Source organism: Aspergillus versicolor (assembly GCF_001890125.1).
Source record: "Aspergillus versicolor CBS 583.65 unplaced genomic scaffold ASPVEscaffold_1, whole genome shotgun sequence".
Lineage (NCBI taxonomy): Eukaryota > Fungi > Ascomycota > Eurotiomycetes > Eurotiales > Aspergillaceae > Aspergillus > Aspergillus versicolor.
In genome coordinates this window covers 2,238,782-2,262,173 of record NW_024467524.1, presented here as the reverse complement: position 1 = coordinate 2,262,173, position 23,392 = coordinate 2,238,782, and the positions used below count along the sequence as shown (strand labels likewise).

Sequence of the window (23,392 nt, the reverse complement as noted above, 5' to 3'; positions counted from 1 at the left end):
CCTAGATGGTAAACTTGTAGCAATAAAAGAGCCGGTATATATGCAAAGAGCAGTAACCCAAAATTGAAATTGATCTTCCCTCTTGTGCAGGAAAATGTTTGACCGCTATGAAACCGTTGAGATAAGCGGAGCCGAAACAAAAATGCGGGGGGATGCACAAAAAGTCAAAGGCTCTAACGGTCGCAACTGAACAACAGTTGCAGCAATTTGAACAGAGAAAACGAGGAGAGAAAAACGAAAGTTTGAGCCACGATATTAAGCGGCGAGTAGATCGGATTTGCTCAGGAGGCTGTCACCAGCCAAGTTTGTAATCGGGCCGTTGCAGCACCCCTCTGACCCTCTGTGGATGCGACTAGCCTTGAGGTTAGACAAGATTCTTCAAGAGAGACACGACAACGGTCTTGAATGGGCCCAGGCGGCAACGGCAATGGAACGTCCAGGTGACGATCTCGATGGTTATTCGATGAAAGTGATGATGCGTTGCAAAGGTCGCTGGGTGTCAATGAAGGAAGCTCCCCGCCGTTAGAAATAATAATGCCGGAGTAATGCGGTTCGATTATCTAATTATACCTTTGTGCCACGCAGCTCTCTCGTGCTACCCGATTGGGACACACCTCTCACGGCGGGCGTCGACGACAGGTATTCATCCCTTCTGCTACAATCGTAATCCACTGCATATTGCAATTGGCCGTGTTCCTCGGTGATTATTGACACGCAGCTATGTAAGTAATTTATTGGCAATCGCCTACCTTCCTGCCATCCTCCAATCCCCATAGCTAACTATCAACGTGGCATCCAGCGTTCAGACTCAGCCTCCTTGACCCAGACGTCCCACCGCATTCCGTGTCATCGTTATACTCTCGATCATTAACAGGTCGCTCTAAAACACGCACTATCCACAATGATCACAGACAATGACCTCCACCGCCTCGCCGTCTTCCTCGGCTCCTGCGCAATGATGTTGATTGTTCTCTATCACTTCCTGGAGGTTAATGCTAAGGAGGATGACGATGACGCTGCTACTGCAACCAAGAACTCGAAAGGTGCCTCGATAGACTCGGCTACTCGCACATCAGCTACGGCGACCGCAGGGAGCTCGTCAGCGACTGGAGGGGGTACGGACCGATAATTTATTCTACAATTCATTCTGTGTATCTTATCTTGGGCAATCAATTCGATAAACTTTGTGTCTGGTTGGAAACTGGGCACGTTCTGAGCAAATGGCCGTATTTACTGACTCATTGTTTCGGATATTGGTTAATATACAAAGCTAATTGAGGGCCCAAATCCCTTCGATAAAACACCCACGTAATATCAACGCCTGGACGCCATTTATTGCGATAAGAGGAATCCAGAACCAACGCCATATAAGGTATACTACACTACCACGCTATGCAGGTAAACAGCCGCTTCAAGATTGGGACCGAACTTCATAGACATCTTCGTCGTCCGCCACCCTGGGATTGCGCAACGGAGTGGCTAGTTCGCAGCCACCCGGGTCCAACCCGACGCCAATATGCTCCTTCAGTCGCTGTACTGCCTTAAATATCTCACCAGCCTTTTCATGCTGGGAATAATGTCCATGAACTCGATTGAACGCGCGAATCGAGCGGTAGTCGGCAGGGAAAATGAGGGAATCCTCGTTTCCAGGCTGGTTAGATTCCGGAATGGTCAACGGTACTGTGTTTGAGCTAGATCCTTGGTCCACTATATCCAAACGCGGGAACGAAAGGTTAATAAATCATAAGTCTCGTCGAATGTACTTGTTTAATGAGCTTAAAAAGCAATCATTGTGCTTTCTCACCACTTGAAGGCACAGCTGGCCCATCTCCCAGCTTCCATGCAAGAGATTCAAGATGCTCTTTCTTCACGTGCTTCATCAACTCCGCAGCCGGCAAGGTCGCCGTGAACGCGCAGCCCTTCCACCCACATGTAATTTGATACGAGGCGTGGTTCTTGAACAAATGTTTTTTGAGCAACTCGAGGTTGTGCAGTTCAGATTGACAATTGCCCCACCGACACGCATAAACAGGATATGACGAAGTCGGTGTCTGCGGTACAGCTGCGGCTGTAGCGGCTTTCGGCTTATTGGTACTGCCAGGGGGCCTGCCGCGCCTTTTCTTCTCCATTGACTGCGGCGTACTGGGAGCCGATGGTTCAGACTTAGGCTGCTGTACGGGTAACGGCACTGGCGGGTTTGGAGCTGGAAGCTGAACTTGTGGCTGTGGTTGCGGTTGCGGTTGCGGTTTCTGTTGCGGCTGCGGCTGCGGCTGCGGCTTTGGCTGATATTGGGACGGAGGATGAGGCTGCTGAAATGGAGGCTGCGGAACCCCGTGTTGATTCTGGGTTGTGTTGCTGCCGACGGGGACAGGTGGTGGTGGGGCTATTTGCTTGGTTTGCACGGAGCCTTGATTGGGATGACTGGGTGGAACACCAGCCTTGGCTTTGAGATCACGTGATGGCTCGCTTGGATCAACTAAATCCCATCTGAACGTTTCCAGATCCGAATTAATATCCACGGCGGAAAACACATCCCGGAGGCGGAAGAGATGATAATTTAAAGTGGCCTCTGTCGGGTGACGGTTGGACGTAATCAGGATATCCCTCGCAATCGTTTTCGGGTCGTAGGTAACTTTCTGTGCGGCTTCTGACTCTTTCAACCGGCTCACTATATCCATACGGCGTTTCAGGTGTGTCCTATCTGCAGGGTTCTCGGGTTGAAATGTGTAGGCCACAAATTTCCCCTGAGGACCATGTGCCGGTTGGGTATGCGGTGCTTGTGCCATCTGCCGCTGCGGTTGTGGAGGCTTTGGCAGCACAGGGTTTGGAGCTGCTTGTGTGGAAGGAGGGCCTTGAGGTGGTAAAGTTTGTGATACATTATGTGGGACAGGTGGTGTGGCAGATTGTGCGGCTGGTCGTGGGACAGGGAGTGATAAAGGAGACTGCGTCGTAGGTCGTGTGGAGCTAGGTTGCGATGTCGTTTTTGAGCTGGGACCTCGTATTTGCTGCGCAGACTGCGGGGACTGGGACGCAGATTGCCGCGCGTTTTGTGAGAGAGTCTGGGGTCTGTTCTGCGGGGAAGGATTTAGCGGCCTAATCTGTGTATCTAAAGGTGCGACAGTGGGCAGAAGAGCTTGTAAGGTTGTTGGGGGCGAGGGATATTGGGCGTTGTGTCGCGAAGTCCGCTGCGCCGCTGCCTGTGGGCCCACACTTGACGGACCCCGTGGAGGAGGTTTGAATTGAGCTTGCTGGCCGTGTTGAGGCATACGAAGCGTCGGTGCTTGCGATGTTGCGGGAGATGAAGTACGCGACGGTATTTGTGACTGTGATGCAGGTCGTGTCTGAGACGGCGCCATATGTTGCGGACCCGTACGATGGGGCTCCTGGCGTGGGCGCTGTGCAGTAGGTGGCTTTGTAGTTCGCGGCATCGGGGGATTGGGAGTTTGCGAAGGAGAGGATGGGAATTTGCACTGTGAGCCAGGTCGATAGTTCTGAGCGGCTGGCAGCGCCTGCGCTTGCTGGGAAACTGACGCAGCCTGCGGTACAGATTGCAGAGGGGGTTTTGAGGATGCAGGCGAGTCTACCCGTCGCCTTTTAGCTGACGATTGTGGGGGTGAAGCAGTAGGCAATGGCAAACCCGATGTGCTTTCTAGGTGTGATGCCGGTTTTTGATACTCGCGAGCCGGCGGTGGTCCCCACCGATATGAAGGGTATTGTAGGACGTCCTCTAGCCGCACATATGATTCTTCCTGCTGCTGATATGACGGATAATACGGGGCTTGCGTAGTAGCGTTATTCGGTTGTGTTTGTGGAAGGTTGGTGTTGGAGTTATAGAACGGGCCTCTCCACTGAGAATTCGAATTCTCCTCGGCGTGAGGGGCATGTTGAGTCAGGTTCTGTGGCGCGTAGTGATGAGGCCAGTCGAGCCACGGAAATTGCTCATCAGCCATGTTTAAACAGAGCTCGTTCGCCGGAGGTAAGGAGCCGCTGGAGGTTGTTGCGATGACGACTCAACGAGCCTGCGGAGGGCGTAGTGTGTGGCAGGTGTTGGGCATTATGTTCCCTCAGCGCAAACAAACAGTCCGAAATTTCTCGCACATGGCCTCCCGCACCTCATCCCCGCAGAAGCGCAAAATCGCGCGACAACTTCCAGTCCTGCGCAGATAGTGACAACGCGACAAGCAGCCGGCCACGCCTTAGTCAGCCATGTAGTATGCGGCCAACTATGGAAGGCGGTCAGCTGTGAGGAACAGCCAATCATTATGTTCCCGCCAGCCCTAGCCTAAGCGGGTCCCGACATCATGTGACGCACATTTCGACCTGCCCACATTTTCGGCTAACATCGAGCCCAATTGAGTGAAAAAAGAAGTCCTTCGACGACAACCGACGACAACACCACGACCCTTTCTCCAGAGTCCGGTCAGATATCGAAAGGAGGCTCTGCAAAATGGCCGTCACAAACCAGGGTACGTTCTACGGAAATTTTCACAACTCGCTTTTATTTTACCTGTTTTCGTGCGCCGTGATTTGAGGTTGGGGACGGTTTAGAAAATGGCGACAGGACGACATACACCAGAAAAGCAAAGCTACGGGACAAATGCTGATGGTTTTTCTTCGAATAGCACTCCACTCCTCGCGCCGGAAGTCGCGCAAGGCGCACTTCAATGCCCCCTCCAGCGTGCGCCGTGTTATTATGAGCGCACCTCTGTCCAAGGAACTCCGTGAGAAGCACAATGTACGCCTACCATCCGTCCCTCCCATCCCTCCAGAACGATGATTCCCCTCTCTATCCTACGCGGATCAAGAGTGATTAAAAGAAAAGAGAAGGACGGGGGGTCCAGGAACCGTTTTGATCAGAGGGATTGGGAAAATAGCCGCAATAGAACCAGGAACTGACGGGAATGATTTTAACAGGTCCGCTCCATCCCCATCCGCAAGGACGACGAGGTCACCATTGTCCGTGGTACCAACAAGGGCCGCGAGGGCAAGATCACCAGCGTCTACCGTCTGAAGTGGGCCGTCCACGTCGAGCGTGTTGTCCGCGAGAAGTCCAACGGCCAGAGCGTTCCCCTCCCCATCCACCCCTCCAAGGTCGTCGTCACCAAGCTCAAGCTCGACAAGGACCGTGAGCAGATTCTGGAGCGCATCGGCAAGGGCCGTGAGGCCGTCAAGGCCAAGTCCTCTTAAGGGACTGGAAATGGGACTTGCATTTTGTGTTTCTATGGATGAATGGCGTGGGAGTACAATGAGATCCTGAATCTGATCCTCTTAAATGAGCAACATCAAAAAGAAATATACCTGCTACGACCAGAACAGACCATGACCTCCCACAACCTAACAACACCCTTATGAATGAAAACAAAAAACGAGAATGTTCAAAAAAAGAAGAATATTTTCCGTCTTCTTCCCTTTCCTCGACCCAGCATCAAGCACTGGCCCAAACGCAGCACGCATTCTCTTTCCCTATTCCATCCCGCTTCCCTAATGCCCACCCAATTTCCCCTCAGACCCCTCGCCAAATTATCTCCTCATCAATCCCCATCCATGATTGGTGAGGTATTCGATTGGCGTAGAAGGAACGCAGAATCTGTATTTTCGGATATTACCTGCCTCGCTTGCAGACTCGCACTGAGCTACTCACTATAGCAAGGACGCTGCGAGTTTGAGAGTGAGATACATGCCCATGTAGGCTGTAGCTGTAGGTATTTCATTGTAGATTGTTCTATTTTATGGCTTCTTCAAATGAGATACATGTTTTTTTGTCAGTGTTCGATTTCCAATGAGCCTTTCTTTTTTTTTTTTTTTTTTGTAGTACTGAAGGGTCCTCCAGTGATCCGGGGTATCTAAGACTTAATATACAAGAGCGAAAACAAGTTATTACCTGCCTTCTGGCAGACACCCGCTGTATCATGCTCATGGATCAATTGATATCGTTACAGAAAAAAAAACGTGGGAAGAAATATGCGCTCCTCACTGGACTCGCCAAATCCATTAACCACAATCTGTCCTTCATCCGTCTAGGCCCTCATCACCGTATCCTTTTCAAAAGCTAAGACCTCATAAAGTGGGTATCATTCTCAACCAACACATCTTCCCCAACCCGGTAATCCGCACCCCATTCCGACAAAAAGATAGACCAGGAACACAACCACAACCCCCAAAAGCACCATCAGCTTAGTATTCTTCCACCACATCCTCCTGCGCAGACCACGACTTCGCATACGGAAATCATGCGCACTCCCACCCAACCGATCCGTCTTATCAACCAACAAGTCAATTCTTTCCCCGCGCTCCAACACCCTCTCGATATTCTCGGTCATTATATCCCTCACGCTGTCGATCTCCTTCCTCGCCGACGCGAGCGAATCCGCTGGCGGGGCCGTATTGAAGGTTTGCAACATTGAGCGGAGCTCCGAGTTGAAAGCTGCGCAACCGTACGCTGGCAAAGAGGCAAAGTCTGTGTTGGACGGCGGGTATGTGGCGAGAAACTTGCGCTTCATCTCGAGGAGGTAGGCGAAGGGGATGCGGCGACCTTGTTCTGCGGTTGCGACGACGATGTAGCTTAGCGGAGCATAGGAAGACGGCTCTGTGGTTGAAGATTCGGGAGATCCGGTGGGAGAATCAGAAATATAGTGCACGAAAAGGCGCTCGTGGGTGTAGGTGAGCTTTTGGGATTGGTCATGGCTGATCTTGGGGAGGATTATGGAGGCTAGAGATGAGGCGGAAGTTGATGAAGAGCCTGGAGCGGAGTGTTCGGCGAGGATTGTTGTGCGGTGTGCTATGCAGGAACTGGTGATCTGGTTAGTTGGTGTCTATAGAAATCGATGATGTGCTTGGGCACGGGGTTCAAAAGTGGGTGACCTTACTAGAGCAGGAAGTTCGATGGCTTGGATGATGAAGCCATGGTGGGCGTACTTCTGATCACAAATAGATAACCGCTATGTCTAGACCAGTCGTAATGTATTCTTGGGAAAGATAAAGAAGAAGCTAAGGATATCAAGGTCGATGTCAGAGGAGTTTCGTGACGTCGACCATGCCAAGATCTCTAGTACCTTGTTGGTCACGTGCAGCATTCCTTCCCCGGATTGCATACAGCATTCATTCTTCCTGAAAGAGTTAATTGATCATAACTAGACAATTCATTACTGGCATTCAGTCATTGTATCATTACATCATCTCATATTATTTTAGGAACCATGTATATGTAAAGAACTGACTCATACGGCCGCTCTTGTCTCCCTTTTTGGAATATCCTGCACCTTGCCCTCGTCCAGTTTCATCTCTTCGAGCTCACTAAAATCACTGATATCGGCATGGTCAATAACAACGGTATCATCACTGTCGCTGTCACTATCAAAAAAAACATCGTCGACATCATCTGCCGAAGAGTCTAACGCAAAGGAAAGCTCATCATCGACCTTCTTGAAATCTGAAGGGTCGGCTACAATCGCGTTGCCTGTCTCTGACACGACTTCTGAGTTGATAGATACGACTTCGCTAGCAAAGCCTTCAGTGGCTCTATGTGATGCGCCGTGCAATGTGCTCTCGAGAAGCGACATAATGGATGGGGCAGTTGATGGTGCGGCGCTTCCGGTGTGGATAGAAGGTCCCGGAGCAGAAAATCCGTCTGTTTCGGCGAGCGGTATCTGGTCGGCGTAGACCCCTCCGGAGCCATCATCACAGCCTCCGGCCCACAAAGGAAGGTATCTGTACTCGCTTTCTGTAAGAAGTGTGAGGGTATCCGTTAGGTCGTAGGACATCACAGGTCGACGAGGCGCTATCATTTCCCTGGCAAATCCTGAAATGTATCCCTGAACTTGTGAGACAAATTTGGACAGTGAGAAATATCGCTCGGGCATGAATAGTTTCCCGTCGTGTTGGGCCGTATGATCGTTTGGTTGCGCAGCCAAAGAGTTGAAGAGACAATTGAATGCATGCGCCTTGCGACTTAGCTCTGCAACCGTTACGTATCTGACAAGTGCGTTGTGCTGATCTCGAAAAGCCCCCATGTATCCACCCAGCCTAGCAAGGGAGCGGTCTCTAGATGGTCCAATGTCCTTTTCGCCATCGATCTCATTAAGCTTTCTTTCACTGAGAATAACCCAAAATGTTCTCGTCATTATGTGCGCCATGAAAGGCATAGAGCTGTAAACGTTCAAATAGTCACTTGTAGGGTAATCCCCGCTCAGCTCAAGTCTGTATTTGCTTGACATCCAAACCGTGGTGTCCAGAGAAAGTACCATGAAAATAGTCGCCCGGACCCAGTCTTTCAAGGTTGCGATGAGGTCGTTCACTACTTCCTCCTCTGGTGGGCCATGGGGAGAGTAGAAAACTCGCCGAAATTCAAGTATATTCTTCAACCAGTGCATATCGTCCCCGATGAGTTGGACGAATTTCTCAATGATACTACCTAAAAACGATTCACCGGCATACTGCACCCGCTGCACATCATCGTCGTCCAACATTTCCCGAGGTCGTCCATGGACAGTGGTAGTCTGTTGTTGCTTAGGAATGGGAGTACCGGAGTTGCGCAGAAGGAGCAACGCCTCCTCTCCAACTAGAACACAGAATGCATCCTGTAGAAGGTAGTCACACCGAATTCCCTTCGCGATTCGATAGGCGATTTCCGGATGAAGCTGAATGAACAGTTTGTTCTCCCCTTCATACAACCACAGCGTGACTCGCGTGCGAATATCCCGCAGGGCTGAGATTTCGTACAGCTTTGCAACGGCAAAGAATGTCCAGAGCTTGCATGGGGTATCAAGTTTTGGATTGAGTCCTTCCAACACCTGCAGGACATGGATAATGCCTGCACGGTGCCTCGCGGGCGAGTACTCCGCAGGATAGCCAGAATGATTTTTATCGTCACCGTCACCATCGGATGAATGTATATCTACCCCAGAAACACACTGAGGAGGGAGATCCCAGCGATCCCGCGCGGCAGCCCATGTCCTGATACCAAGAGGGCAGGATAATTCGGTCAAGTGGAGGACTGCATCGTCCTCAGTCGAGGGAGGAGTGAGGTCAATTATGTACCTTATTCCCTCCGGTAGCCCTCCACGATTCTTGATATTTCGTTCTTGTACTTTTGGATCGAATAACTGTCTGAGTACAGCAGAGCCTGTTGCCAAAAGCTTCCAACTATGGATTCTATGACCGATAGACTGGGCACAACTGGGCCGCAAGATCCAGGCGGGTTTGTAGGATGGGGTTTCGATAAAAGCCAGTGTGTCGGCATCCTCGAAGAAAAGGATGTCTTCAATCTCAGAGACACTCATTATAGATAAACAGCCTTTCTGGGTGCAGAGGCCGGCGGGAGGATCTGGTATCCCAATGTTTGTGGGGCAAGGCTGTTGTGAGGCTCAAATAGCGGGGAAAGTAAGCGAAAACAACGGTTTGACCAAGGACACAGAAGATATCAAGATCGAGATGGTTTTCTTTGTTAGCTGACAAAGATGATGGGGAATGAGGGATGAAGAAAGATTAGAGATGCAGGTGAGGCTGAGGAGGTGGTTGATTGATGCGGTGCCCGGCCGCAGCTGGAAGTGTTCTTGACGGTATCGATAGATTTTGTTCTTGTAAGCAGGGCTGCAGGGAGCTCTCCCAGTTGAGTCACACATCAAGCTGCTGCCTGTTTTCATGTGACTTAATACTATATTATTTCTTCTTGTTTTCCTCTGGTTTTCTGGGTTTTAGTGACTGGTTCTGCATCTCTATTAGGAGCAGCATCAAAGATAACAATCATACTTTATTTCACACACATTTACACCTTTTGTAGCCTCCACATTGGCCTGGGAGGACTTGGCAGTTTACTCTATCTTATAGAGTGGATTACTGCCTGATTCTAGGGGGCCACCCAGGAGCAGTACCAGCAACATCGCCGATCTCTGGCTGGATATTTAGATCAACTTTAGCCAACCAGGGTATTCTACTAAATTGAAGGCGTGGTCATGACTCTCATTAAGCATACAGTATTATATCTTGATGTCTAGCCCGAACCCGGTCTAGAAAAGCGATGAATAAGCAATACTATGTAGTAAACAGCCGCCCAGTTCAATGTACAACAACAGTAAAGAACAAACGCCTGTGGTTTGCTACACGGCCCAAGAAAGATAAAAATAAGAAAGTAAAAATAATATTCGATCATACATTGTCCTCTTGGTTTGCCTCCGACTGATTCTCGGCCAGGGTTGGCTCCGTGGTTCGAGTACCATCGCTCGTCTTGCTCTTCCGAGACCCAGGAGGTTTCCTCTTCTTTTCTGTCCGCCGTTTGTCTCGCTGGCCAGCCCGCTGCTCATCAAGCTGGCTTTGGTTGCGGGTAGACCGGAGATCCTTCACTTCTCGGATCACCTCACGGAATCCTTCCTCGATATTATTCATCCGAGCCAACACAAGCTTGCTAAGCATATCCTGGCGTCTGTTAGGACTACCACTGCGTCGGATACCGCCTGTTGCGTATGCCATTTGCGTAGTGAAGCTTGACGGTGCACCACCGACGAATCCGTTGGCAATTGCCTTACCATCTCCCAGGTCTGAGCCAAGACCCTCAAGTGCGGATACTTCGTGTCGCCAGGAGCCGTTACCGGGCCCCAGGAAATGTCCAATGTTCGGTACAGACCTAGGATTAGACCTAAATGGGTCGGCATTCGGGCTTCTGCCGTCGTCCAGGCTGTGTCTTCTTTCTAGACCATTTCCAGGGCCAGAAAACATGGAAAATGATTGACTTGGCATGATTCTCGGTACAGGTCGGATTGAGGGTGCATCCGTATCACTTTCCTCATCGTGGCTGGACGGTATGGGGTTGTATAAAATTGTAGCTCCAGAGGGGTTTCGCGAATGGTGGCGGGTGATCCGGGTGGGGCTGTTTTTGCGAGACTTGCGTATTGCTGTAGAAGGGCGTGAGCTGTAGAACTTTGGGGTGGCTTTACCCTTCGGCGCAGTGCTGGCTTTGGAATGGTCATCGGAGTCCTGATGGTTCGATTCCTGTTCAGCCAAGGCGCGGTTGTCGTCGCTGGTAAGTTCGTTGTCGCCTTCAATGTCTGTTTGACGCGAGAGGCGCCTTCTTCTCTGCGGTACGAAGTTTCTGCCATTACGTGGCGTAACAGGAGAGGAGATCGCGTGCGGTACGCGATCTTCAGGGTTTGAAGCAACTGACTCCGTGAAATTACGAAGACTTCGGGCTTGTTTTCGTCGAGGGGGTAGACGGCCCTTGGGCAACCGCTCGAGTCGATCAACTTCGTCGGAATCTTGCTCATCGGGTGGATTGACTGGCCCGGATCCCATCTCTTGCATCCAGTTGTTCACAAGATGGTTGCTCTTTCTTTGAATAGCCCTGACCGGGCTCCGGCTTGGGTTTCCGCGGAAGGGTTGTCGGAAAACTTCTTCAAGAGCGCGATCCTGTTGAAACGTAGCCACGGACGGTGCTCGAACAAATCGGGTTACCCGGGAACTCAGAGCCCTGAATCGAGGCTGAGGCCGATCCTCAACTCTGGTTTCAGAACGTAAAGGCGAATCAACAAGGTCAGTGGAGTCGATCATTTGAGGGCAGAGAATCAATTTCTCATAAGCACAGATGGTGAACAGAATAGGCATGTGTGTGATCTTTATTATAGTCCGGTTGAGGCGCATATACTGCCTGAAAGGGATCAACCATCGGAGAGGGGTTATTAACCAAGCCAGAATGTTCGTTGGTGCCACATAAGAGAAAAGCGCATCCGACTTGACCATCGAGATCGCATTGACAGCAAAGAGGAACAGGTGTTCCTGATTTGCATTCTGTACAATTCTCATAAACGAATTTGTAAGGACTGTTATCAGTATAGTGACCACGACAAAGTGGCAAATGAAGAGAAACATCGTCAAGATTACCCTCCCCAGAAAGTTATATTCGTCCCAAAGGGTCCATGCAGCGGGAGTAAATCCCATCAACATCTGGAACAAGGCATACGCGACTGATGCAGGCGATTGATCTTGACCACTGCCGAAAGACAAGGTGAAGGCCACAAAAAAGCCGCTGCACGCAATGACGATCAGAACAAACACCGCAACCAGATCAGATGCCATTATCCTGAATGCGATCAGGAGCTGGGAGAAATATCGATAGTGGTCAAGTATCGAAAACAACCGGGGGAACAGAAGAACTGCATTTGCAGCCAGGACATCGTACGCCCTCTCCGCAACGGCCTCTTTGTGAGTATACGGCATGAAAGCGCCGTAGAGCCGCATGCAGTAATAGCAGAATAGGAGGATAAGGATTCCGAGATCGAAGATGTTCCAGAAGCTCATGAGATAAAGGCTAAAGCCTTGTTCGTTAAAACCAACAATCTCATCGAGCATAAACCCGGCACTCCAAAGCCAAAACACAACTTCCAGGGAAGAGATTTCTATACTCCTCTCTTGTAAAACGGCAAGGAACAGTCCAAGGAGAACGGCAAACGATAACGTGGAGAGGAACTGTCTGTATCGTGGTACTCGTAAGCGAGAGAGCTTGAATAGCGAGGCATCGCGTGGATCATAAAGCGTTACTGATCGCCGGAGACTTGATGCATCGGACCAGTTCTTTTTGTCTGAAGACCTCACGGTGTTGTTGTTGGAGGTGGCACCGTAAGAAATCGGGCCTCTCCCAAAACGGCCCTGTGTGGTCGAACGATGTAGGCTGTCTGCAGCTGAGTGGAAAACGATTGTGCCCGCCCAAATGGCTTCCAGCTGTTTAACGACAAGAGGATGAGACAGGAACCTTTTCGCTTGGGCCCGAATAGCGATTTCGAGACAAGAAATGCGAGCAGCACCGGGGCGTGATTTACCGCCGGCCGCAGAAGTCCAGCCTGGCGTGCGATAGGCATTTCCATTTTCCCCAACTTTCTGGCCTTGGAGAGGATAAAAGTCGTAAGAAAGAGCGTCAATCAACTCGCGAGTAGTGTACTCCCTAAGCAATTTGATAGCGAGAAGCTCGCTCACCATTGCTCTGGTCTGGTTTGTGCCACTGTTTCCTGGGTTCAAACGAATTTCCCTGTCGAATTGTAGGCAGTTCGTCATCAGTGCATACAGTGTGGCCCGCGTAAAGTGCAATGCTTTTATTTTCTGCTGAATAGGTTTCACCAAGAACTGCGAAATCTGAGGCGAGCGTAGCTGGTCCCAAGTCAACGTCGTTTCGCACCGCGAAATTATCAGAGACCGGATAGCATGTGTGATATCGTAGATCGGGAGGGCGTCTAAAATAACAATACGTCAATAAAGCCGCACCCGAATAATACCTGCGATGGAAACCCATACCTAGGTGAGGCGCTGAAAATATCGGAAGCAGAGGCGAGGACTCGATTGGGGCGTCCTCTTCTTCCCCGTCGGCATCCTCATCTTCAATACTCTCATCCTCCGCATCGTCATCATCGGTTCTATGTTCGCGAAGTCTGCTATATCCACCATCTCCGCTCAATAACGGCCATCGGGACTGGTCGGCAGGGTCGGGTGAAGGGAATAGGGAGGTTTGCGCATACTCTCGTCGCTTCTTAGGGCGAAGGAGAGACGCAAGCATGGTTGGTGCTCTCCTTGTTAATCAGCGACGAGTCGAGGTAATTATGTCAAAGCATGTTCAGCGAAAGGTCGTGGATCTAAACGGGCGATCCAACGAGCGAGAAGGTTGAAGAAGAGTTTTTGAGCCGGAGGGCAGGTGACGACGGATTTATTCCGGGGCTGCTGGCGATTTGCGGGTTGAAATCACGCGCACTGCAGGTGGTGCAGCAAAAACCTGGAAGGGAGGGGAAGATCTTTTTGGTCAACTTGGAAGCTCTCCAACGTGAAGCTGCAGGGCCGTTTGCTTGGTGGCGGGACAAGACGCACGGGGCATGGTCTGGGCTCCCAGATTCGCCGTACATGACGCTAAACCGACCAGGTCTTTATTTCAACAAGTCGCCCAGTGCGCGTTGACATGGTAATCTTGCAATTTATTCTTCTTGAACTCGTCGCCCAGTTTTAAATATTAGAACTATAGAAGCGGCATCTCCCTAGCTTCTTCCGTTTGTGGTATTGTTATATCTACACCGGACCACTTATACTTTAGTGTCATTGTTTATATATTTTGCTACCTCGGTAGTACACCGACCCCGCGCCGATAGGGACATAAAAGTCCGATTTCCTTAAGTATTGGGGTGAGAATTTTCACATTTAATATGGTTTTGGGTACTACAAAGATGCAGCTGATACTGTTATGACAGCTACACCTGATAGAGTTTCTTTCTTGATCTCAAGGTAGCTGGGCTCCAGCTTGCCTGGTAGCTTGTTGGATCGGGATCCAGACCGACCGGCACAGCTAAAACGCCGCCCACGCCTGTGTCGTCTGCAGACTCTGGGCATGCAATCCTTTCTCACCGCCTGCATCGCGATTACTGCAAGCGTCGGCGATACTCGTCGCTGATTTGTCGGGTAAACATCCCTGACTCCGATCCACGCTCTTCCCCTCAACCTTGGAACAATCCCACTTTTACGGTTGCCTTTTTTTTAGCTGAGTTGAAGCGCTCACCGGGAGGAAATTGAAGTTTGCAGCGAGTGGGTTGTCAGGGTTTACTGTCTACTGCTGTAATTGTAGTGTAGTGAACACGGATTGGATTTGCAGTGAGGAGCCTGGAGGCACAAGCTATCTAGGAAATGAGGTGACAGCTGAGTTACCGGGAAAGTGGTCACGACGCGATCTCCATTTAGAGAAGCTGGTCTTGATCCCCGGCCCAGAGAGGAGTTCAGAAATCCACATTATGTAATTCCATTGCGAAAAGGCACAAAACCAGCTGAAATCGGAGAAGAATTTTTTTACTATAAGCGGTCGCCCCGCCGTGGCAGAAATCGGCGAAATATTCAAGTCGGTGAAGCAGTCGGCCAATAGGAGAGCTCAGTCTGCCCGCCATACTCAAATTTTTTATTCTGCCATTTCAGCATTTCTCGCTCGTCCGAGTCCCTTCTCTCTTTCCTATATTCCTCCCCGTGCTGAAGCAGCAAACAAAGATACCCTCACTTGGTCCTCCATTGTTGCTCAAGGAGAGTTTTGGCGGCTGCTGATGCTACGGTAGAGTGAATACCCTGCCACACTGTCCTCGAGAGGACCATTTCCCCTCATTCCCCCACCACACACGATCGCCGACAATGTCTGAGACCGTCGGCCACGAGGAGTCGGCTCTTCCCTCGAGCCCCCAGGCTGGAGGAGCCGTTGCCTATAACCCAATTAGCAAGGAATTGCAACCCATCCCCTCAGTGGACACCGCCAATGGCGCTGTCATTCCTCCTGCATCCTCAGGAATCGAGGGCAGCACTGGGCGACAGAGTGTGCTCGAGCTTGAGGATGGCACGGTCTACCAGGGCTACAACTTTGGCGCTGAGAAGAGCGTAGCAGGTGAATTGGTTTTCCAGACCGGTATGGTCGGATACCCTGAATCCATCACAGATCCCTCCTACCGTGGCCAGATTCTCGTCGTTACTTTCCCTCTGGTGGGCAACTATGGTGTCCCATCGCGGGAGACCATGGATGAACTGCTGAAGACGTTACCAAAGTACTTCGAGTCCACCCAGATTCACATTGCAGCATTGGTCGTCGCAACATATGCCGGAGAGAACTACTCTCACTTCCTTGCAGAGTCTTCATTGGGTCAATGGCTCAAGGAGCAAGGTGTTCCCGCCATTCACGGGATCGACACCCGTGCCCTCACCAAGCGTATTCGCCAGAAGGGTAGCATGCTCGGTCGTATGCTGCTCCGCAAGGCCGACGTTGCTGAAAGCGATGCACCCTTGACCAAGGAAACTTGGAAGTCATCCTTTGAACAGATCGACTGGGCTGATCCCAACACCAAGAACCTCGTAGACGAAGGTGAGTTGCTCTTCCATAGTCTGGTTTGACTTGGCAGGACCTTCTCTGACTTAATCATTTTTAGTATCTATTCGCGAGCCGAAACTGTTCTCGCCCCCGGAGAACGTTGCTCTCAAGCACCCCTCCGGCCGCCCTATCCGCGTTCTCTGCCTGGATGTCGGTCTCAAGTTCAACCAACTGCGCTGCCTACTCGCCCGCGGTGTTGAGGTTCTAGTTGTTCCTTGGGACTATGACTTCCCCACACTTGCCGGCAAAGATTACGATGGTCTATTCGTCTCGAACGGTCCTGGTGACCCAGCCACCCTTTCTACGACAGTCAACAACCTGGCGAAGACCATGAAGGAAGCGAGAACTCCTATCTTTGGTATCTGTCTTGGACACCAACTGATCGCTCGATCGGTTGGTGCCCAGACATCGAAGATGAAGTTCGGTAACCGTGGCCACAACATCCCCTGCACCAGCATGGTGACTGGAAAATGCCATATCACCTCGCAAAACCACGGTTACGCTGTCGACTCTTCCACTCTCCCTAGTGACTGGCAGGAGTTGTTCGTGAACGCCAACGATGGCAGCAACGAAGGTATCCGTCACGTTAGCCGTCCGTACTTCAGTGTCCAATTCCACCCTGAGAGCACCCCCGGCCCTAGGGACACAGAATACCTCTTCGATGTTTTCATCAACGCTATTAAGGACACTATCGCCTCATCTGACGCCCTCCAGAAGCCTGTCAACTTCCCAGGCGGCACTATCGCTGAAAACACCAAGCTTGCCCCCCGTGTCTCAGTTAAGAAGGTCCTGATTTTGGGAAGTGGTGGTTTGAGTATTGGACAAGCTGGAGAATTTGATTACTCTGGAAGTCAAGCTATCAAGGCGCTGAAGGAGGAAGGAATCTACACAATCCTCATTAACCCTAACATTGCCACCATCCAAACCTCCAAGGGTCTGGCAGATAAGGTGTACTTCCTGCCGGTTAACGCCGACTTTGTGCGCAAAGTGATCAAGCACGAGAGGCCTGATGCCATTTACGTTACCTTCGGTGGTCAGACTGCCCTTCAGGTTGGTATTCAGCTCAAGGATGAATTCGACGCACTCGGTGTCAAGGTCCTCGGTACACCTATCGACACCATTATTACCACTGAGGATCGTGAGCTCTTTGCGCGCAGCATGGACTCTATTAACGAGAAGTGCGCCAAGTCGGCTTCTGCTTCCAGTCTTGAGGAGGCCCTCGGAGTGGTCGAAGCCATCGGTTTCCCTGTCATTGTCCGTGCTGCCTACGCACTCGGCGGCCTTGGCAGTGGTTTCGCCGATAACATGGATGAGCTGAAGGACCTCTGCACTAAGGCCTTCGCTGCCAGCCCTCAGGTGCTGATCGAAAGGAGTATGAAGGGCTGGAAGGAAATCGAATACGAAGTCGTTCGTGATGCTAGAGACAACTGTATCACTGTCTGCAACATGGAGAATTTCGATCCTCTTGGTATTCATACCGGTGACTCCATTGTTGTTGCCCCCTCGCAAACACTTTCCGACGAGGATTACAATATGCTGCGTACGACGGCAGTTAACGTGATCCGTCACCTTGGTGTTGTTGGAGAGTGCAATATCCAATATGCTCTGAACCCCTTCTCCAAGGAGTACTGCATTATTGAAGTTAATGCCCGTTTGTCTCGGTCTTCCGCACTTGCTTCCAAGGCTACTGGTTACCCTCTTGCTTTTATCGCTGCTAAGCTTGGATTGGGTATCCCGCTCAATGAAATTAAGAACTCGGTTACCAAGGTTACCTGCGCCTGTTTCGAGCCCTCCCTCGACTACTGTGTGGTCAAGATTCCTCGCTGGGATTTGAAGAAGTTCACCCGTGTCTCTACACAACTTGGCTCTTCCATGAAGAGCGTTGGCGAGGTTATGGCCATCGGCCGAACCTTTGAAGAAGCCATTCAGAAAGCCATTCGCTCAGTGGATTTCCACAACCTCGGATTCAACGAAACCAACGCTCTCATGTCCATCAAGGGTGAACTGCAGACACCTTCTGACCAGCGTCTTTTCGCCATCGCAAATGCCATGGCTGCTGGATACAGCGTTGATGACATTTGGGAACTCACTAGCATCGACAAGTGGTTCCTCAGCCGACTTAAGGGTCTCAGTGACTTCGGAAAGCTCATGACGACTCTCAACTCTAACACCATCACTCCTCCACTTCTGCGAAAGGCCAAGCAGCTCGGTTTCTCTGACCGCCAGCTCGCCAAGTTCCTCAGTTCCAACGAGCTTGCTATTAGACGGTTGCGTGTGGAGGCTGGAATTGCGCCCATCGTTAAGCAGATCGATACAGTTGCTGCTGAGTTCCCTTCAGTGACCAACTACCTGTACCTTACCTACAACGCCTCCGAGCACGATGTCAACTTCGACGACCATGGTATTATGGTTTTGGGATCTGGTGTTTACCGTATCGGTTCTTCTGTCGAGTTCGATTGGTGCTCTGTGAGAACGATCCGTACCCTTCGCGAGCAGGGCCGCAAGACTGTCATGGTCAACTACAACCCTGAAACTGTCAGTACCGACTATGACGAGGCTGATCGGTTGTACTTCGAAAACATCAACCTGGAAACAGTCCTCGACATTTACCAGCTCGAGTCTTCCGGCGGTGTGATCATGTCCATGGGTGGTCAGACCCCCAACAACATCGCTCTTCCGCTCCACCGTCTCAACGTCCGCATTCTTGGTACTTCACCTGAGATGATCGACGGCGCTGAGAACCGATACAAGTTCTCCCGCATGCTTGACCGTATTGGCGTCGATCAACCGTCATGGAAAGAGCTTACCAGCATTGAGGAGGCGACTGGCTTCTGTAACAAGGTTGGCTACCCGGTGCTTGTTCGTCCTTCCTATGTGCTGTCAGGTGCTGCCATGAACACCGTCTATTCCGAGCACGATCTGGCAAGCTATCTCAATCAAGCCGCGGATGTCTCCCGCGAGCACCCTGTCGTTATCACCAAATACATTGAGAACGCGAAGGAGATTGAAATGGATGCCGTTGCCCGCAACGGTGTGATGGTTGGACATTTCATTTCTGAGCACGTGGAGAACGCCGGTGTCCACTCTGGTGACGCTACCTTGATCCTGCCTCCCCAGGACTTGGATCCTGAGACTGTTCGACGCATCGAAGAAGCTACCCGCAAGATCGGAAACGCTCTGAACGTCACTGGTCCTTACAACATCCAGTTCATTGCCAAGGACAACGACATCAAGGTCATTGAGTGCAATGTCAGAGCCTCTCGTTCCTTCCCATTCGTCTCCAAGGTCATGGGTGTCGACCTTATTGAAATGGCTACCAAGGCAATGATTGGTGCTCCTTTCGCCGAATACCCTCCTGTCTCCGTTCCTAAGGACTACGTTGGTGTGAAGGTTCCCCAGTTCTCGTTCTCCCGACTTTCTGGAGCCGACCCTGTTTTGGGTGTTGAGATGGCCTCCACTGGAGAAGTTGCCTCATTTGGTCGCGACAAGTACGAGGCTTACCTGAAGGCTCTGCTGTCCACCGGATTCCGTCTGCCAAAGCGTAACATACTGTTGTCAATTGGTTCATACAAGGAGAAGATGGAAATGCTGCCGTCCATTAGCAAGCTTCGTGATGTTGGATTCGAGCTTTTCGCCACGTCCGGTACTGCAGACTTCTTGAAGGAGCACGGTGTTCCCGTGAAGTACTTGGAAATCCTTCCTGGTGAGGAAGAGGATGTCAAATCCGAGTACTCCCTCACTCAGCACTTGGCAAACAACCTCATTGATCTGTACATCAACTTGCCGTCCAACAACAGATTCCGACGGCCTGCCAACTACATGAGTAAGGGTTACCGCACTCGTCGTATGGCTGTGGACTATCAGACCCCGCTGGTTACGAACGTCAAGAACGCGAAGATCCTCATTGAGGCTATCGCTCGCCACTTCGCTCTTGACGTGCAGACTATTGACTACCAGACTAGCCACCGTACCATCATCCTCCCCGGTCTCATCAATATCGGGGCTTTCGTTCCTGGTCTCGGAAACGCAGACTCCAAGGACTTCGAGATCGTGACCAAGGCTTCGATTGCTGCAGGTTTCAGCATGGTGCGCGTCATGCCCGTGGGCGTCAAGTCTTCCATCACGGACACTCGCGCCTTGAAGGTGGTCCAGCAGAACGCTGCGAAGAGCTCGTACTGCGATTACAACTTCTCCGTTGTCGCAACCTCCACCAACTCTGCTGAGCTCGGACAGCTGACCGGAGAAGTTGGCTCTCTATTTATCCCGTTCAACCACCTGTCTGGTAACATCAGCAAGGTCGCTGCCGTCACCAGCCACTTCGGCGCCTGGCCATCAAGCAAGCCCATCATCACTGATGCCAAGTCCACAGATCTTGCCTCCGTTTTGCTGTTGGCAAGCCTGCACAGCCGCAACATTCATGTCATGAGCGTCACCTCCAAGGAGGACATCAAGCTCATTGCGCTCAGCAAGGAGAAGGGTCTCAAGGTGACTTGCGATGTTTCGATTTACTGCCTCTTCCTTTCTCGGGATGACTACCCTGCGGCTGGCTCCTTGCCAACCGCCGAGGACCAGAAGGCACTGTGGGAACACCTCAGCACCATCGATATCTTCTCTATCGGCAGCATTCCGTTCCAGATTGCTGGCGAGAAGGCATCCCCTGCTGCCGGTATTGCCGAGGCCTTGCCTCTGCTCTTCACTGCTGTCTCTGAAGGTCGTCTGACCGTGGAAGACATCATTGCACGACTCTACGAGGACCCTAAGAAGATTTTCGAATTGCACGAGCAGTCTGATAGCTCTGTTGAAGTCGAAATTGACCGTCCTTACCTCTACCAGAGCACCGAGGCCTGGTCTCCTTTCAACGGCAAGAGCGTCAAGGGACTTGTTCAGCGCGTCAACTTCCAAGGAAAGACATCTTGCCTTGACAGTGCAATCACTGCCGATGCTGCTAAGGGTTCAGACATGTCCGGCCACAGGATCATGCCCACATCTCCCTCTCTCAAGGCAGTCTCTCCACGTGTCGACACTACCGTGGACCGAAGACAGTCCATCACTGGCACTCCTAGCCGCCGCAAACCTGTGGAGCAGTTCCCTGCTCTTGGTGTTAACGAACTTGGCCCTCCTTTGTACGCTCCTGTGCCTCGGGCTTCTTCGCCGCTGCTCCAGATGCTCGCTCGCTCCCCCTTCAAGCAAAAGCACGTGCTCTCTGTCAACCAGTTCAACCGAGCTGACCTCCACCTGCTTTTCACTGTGGCCCAAGAGATGCGTCTCGGAGTCCAACGTGAGGGTGTCTTGGATGTCTTGAAGGGTCGCCTCCTCTGCACTCTCTTTTACGAGCCTTCTACTCGCACATCTGCTTCATTCGATGCTGCCATGCAGAGACTCGGAGGACGCACGATCGCTATCGCCACGGAGCACTCTTCAACCAAGAAGGGCGAGACTCTGCAAGACACCCTCCGCACCCTGGGCTGCTACGGAGACGCCGTTGTCCTGCGCCACCCTGACCCAGCCAGCACCGAGATTGCCGCCAAGTTCTCTCCGGTTCCGGTCATCAACGGCGGAAACGGCAGCGTTGAGCACCCCACCCAGGCCTTCCTTGACCTCTTCACCATCCGTGAGGAACTCGGAACTGTCGGTGGTCTGACCATCACCTTCACTGGTGATCTGAGATACGGACGTACTGTCCACTCTCTCATCAAGCTGCTCCAGTTCTACGATGTTCGCATCCAGCTCGTCGCACCCAAGGATCTGTCCCTGCCCTCCGAGATCCGCCAGCAAATGAAGGCAACCGGCCAGCTCCTTGCCGAGTCCGAAGAACTGACCCCCGAGATTGTCGCACGCTCTGATGTTCTGTACTCTACCCGCGTGCAGAAGGAGCGGTTCGCCGACCTCGAGCAGTACGAGCGCCTCAAGAACAGCTTCGTCATCGACAACGCTCTTCTCAAGCACGCCAAGAGCCACATGGTCGTGATGCACCCTCTGCCCAGGAACGCAGAAATCGCCGAGGAGGTTGATTTCGACCAGCGGGCAGCTTACTTCCGACAGGTGAGTTTTCATCCACCCTTCAAACCCGGCCGCCTTGTGATATATTATGCTAACGCTGCAATTAATAGATGAGATACGGTCTCTACTGCCGTATGGCCCTTCTTGCATTGACAATGGCGCCTTGAAAACGCGCGTTATCCATGTCATATGATCTAGGGGGCTTCAATCATCCATGTTATTATTATAGATTTCCAGCGAGCAACTTCCTTTACGTGTTTTCCTTTTCCTTTTCTTTTCTTTTTTTTTTTTTTTTTAACCTCTCTCCGCGGCGATGATGATCTCTTTACGTTTTCTGTTGGATCGGCTCTCGATGTTTATGTTCCCAAAAGTTATACAGTCTTATATACCTTTGTAGGACTGGCGAGGCAAACGTACTTAAAAATGCCCGCCAGGTAGATAGATGAATTCTCTTTCATGAACTTGATGACTCCGTGATGTTTATGTTATGTTTATGTTTTCAATATGGTGTTTTGTGTGTATGTTATGTGTTGTGTGTTGTGTGTGCTTTGTGTGTGGAGTATGTTTTGGCATTTGTTTCTCTCATTATTTGCATTTGCTCCTTTTCATTTCAGCATTTGGGCGCCTTGGGACTGGGACTGTGATTGGAACTGGAACTGGGACTGACTGGGACTTATTTTTTGGGTGTTGGTGGCCATTTTCACGGATTCACCGGTAGCGCTCTGCAAAGGCCGGATTTGGGGCTACCTTATCTTACTGGACTGAACCCGACTGACCTTACAACCATCTGACTATCAATTAATTGATAGCGACAGACCTATGGACGAAGTGACCACCAGGTTCATTTGGATCATTGTACAAACAAACAAACAAACCTTTTAATGCTCTACTGGAAACCAACCCGGCGGACTGACCAACAAATGGTCCAAGCACTAACATAGGTATACCCTGCAGTTGCACTGGCGGTTTTGTAAATATACCTGCATGACCTGCTCTCGTAATTCAATTGATCTTTTCTTTTCTTTTCTTTTTTTGCCTAATTTAATTTCAAATTGGGATTCATTTTGCCATTTGGAGTGCTTGGAATAGAATCTGTAAATGCCCTCAAGGTTTGACAATGTTTATCCACTGAATACATTGGTTGCTTTACGCGTCGTGACTGATTTACCATTTACATTTCACTCCCCAACTCCTTGGATCAAAAGCTTCCACCTAGACATCTTTGAGTCGTCTATTTCGACCACAAATTAACTTAGAAATCGCCAAATGGACTGCATCCAGATTTCGATATTTCGAAGTTCCTGACAGACCAGCTGTCTCCCACTAAACTATTATCACCGACATGCTCACCTTACGCCAAATCTCATTTCAGATTCAACATCTCGAACTGAGAATGCGTCGCTTTCAAACATCTCTCACTCGTTGACCGATCTGGATCCTATCTCATCTCGAGAATGCCCAGGCCCTTGGTGTTGCCGAGCAAACCATGTCTGCACCGCCTCGACTCGCTTCTATTGTGACAGCATTATTTATAAATCG

General features: G+C 50.9%; 7 protein-coding genes across 7 annotated transcripts; 3 read left to right on the top strand and 4 right to left on the bottom strand.

Annotated features, from left to right (window-relative positions):
• Window positions 1-528: 528 nt before the first annotated feature.
• ASPVEDRAFT_36041 (dolichyl-diphosphooligosaccharide--protein glycosyltransferase subunit 4) lies at window positions 529-1,615 on the top strand. The gene is made up of 2 exons (XM_040811119.1): window positions 529-722; window positions 800-1,615. The coding sequence occupies exon 2, from the start codon at window positions 902-904 to the stop codon at window positions 1,127-1,129; it is 228 nt and encodes a 75-aa protein (XP_040662407.1). The 5' UTR covers window positions 529-722; window positions 800-901; the 3' UTR covers window positions 1,130-1,615.
• ASPVEDRAFT_247996 (putative C2H2 finger domain protein) lies at window positions 1,279-4,158 on the bottom strand. The gene is made up of 3 exons (XM_040809703.1): window positions 3,638-4,158; window positions 1,805-3,580; window positions 1,279-1,707 (listed from the first exon to the last, which is right to left on the bottom strand). The coding sequence occupies exons 1-3, from the start codon at window positions 3,948-3,950 to the stop codon at window positions 1,412-1,414; spliced, it is 2,385 nt and encodes a 794-aa protein (XP_040662406.1). The 5' UTR covers window positions 3,951-4,158; the 3' UTR covers window positions 1,279-1,411.
• Window positions 4,159-4,447: 289 nt separating this feature from the next.
• ASPVEDRAFT_48792 (60S ribosomal protein uL24) lies at window positions 4,448-5,187 on the top strand (the record flags this gene model as incomplete). Its single annotated transcript, XM_040814077.1, has 3 exons — window positions 4,448-4,466; window positions 4,623-4,735; window positions 4,915-5,187. The coding sequence occupies 3 exons, from the start codon at window positions 4,448-4,450 to the stop codon at window positions 5,185-5,187; spliced, it is 405 nt and encodes a 134-aa protein (XP_040662405.1).
• A 603-nt stretch (window positions 5,188-5,790) lies between these two features.
• On the bottom strand, window positions 5,791-6,997 carry ASPVEDRAFT_36038 (synaptobrevin family protein). The gene is made up of 2 exons (XM_040811118.1): window positions 6,867-6,997; window positions 5,791-6,789 (listed from the first exon to the last, which is right to left on the bottom strand). The coding sequence occupies exons 1-2, from the start codon at window positions 6,902-6,904 to the stop codon at window positions 6,078-6,080; spliced, it is 750 nt and encodes a 249-aa protein (XP_040662404.1). The 5' UTR covers window positions 6,905-6,997; the 3' UTR covers window positions 5,791-6,077.
• Window positions 6,998-7,103: 106 nt separating this feature from the next.
• ASPVEDRAFT_36037 (uncharacterized protein) lies at window positions 7,104-9,666 on the bottom strand. The gene has a single exon (XM_040811117.1). It carries the CDS (start codon window positions 9,276-9,278, stop codon window positions 7,218-7,220), a length of 2,061 nt encoding a protein of 686 aa, XP_040662403.1. The 5' UTR covers window positions 9,279-9,666; the 3' UTR covers window positions 7,104-7,217.
• Window positions 9,667-10,143: 477 nt separating this feature from the next.
• On the bottom strand, window positions 10,144-13,531 carry ASPVEDRAFT_121671 (uncharacterized protein; the record flags this gene model as incomplete). The annotated part of the gene is made up of 2 exons (XM_040805908.1): window positions 10,144-13,211; window positions 13,273-13,531. 2 exons carry the CDS (start codon window positions 13,529-13,531, stop codon window positions 10,144-10,146), a joined length of 3,327 nt encoding a protein of 1,108 aa, XP_040662402.1.
• A 1,598-nt stretch (window positions 13,532-15,129) lies between these two features.
• On the top strand, window positions 15,130-22,020 carry ASPVEDRAFT_48788 (bifunctional carbamoylphosphate synthetase/aspartate transcarbamylase; the record flags this gene model as incomplete). The annotated part of the gene is made up of 3 exons (XM_040814075.1): window positions 15,130-15,847; window positions 15,912-21,895; window positions 21,964-22,020. 3 exons carry the CDS (start codon window positions 15,130-15,132, stop codon window positions 22,018-22,020), a joined length of 6,759 nt encoding a protein of 2,252 aa, XP_040662401.1.
• Between the last annotated feature and the right edge of the window lie 1,372 nt (window positions 22,021-23,392).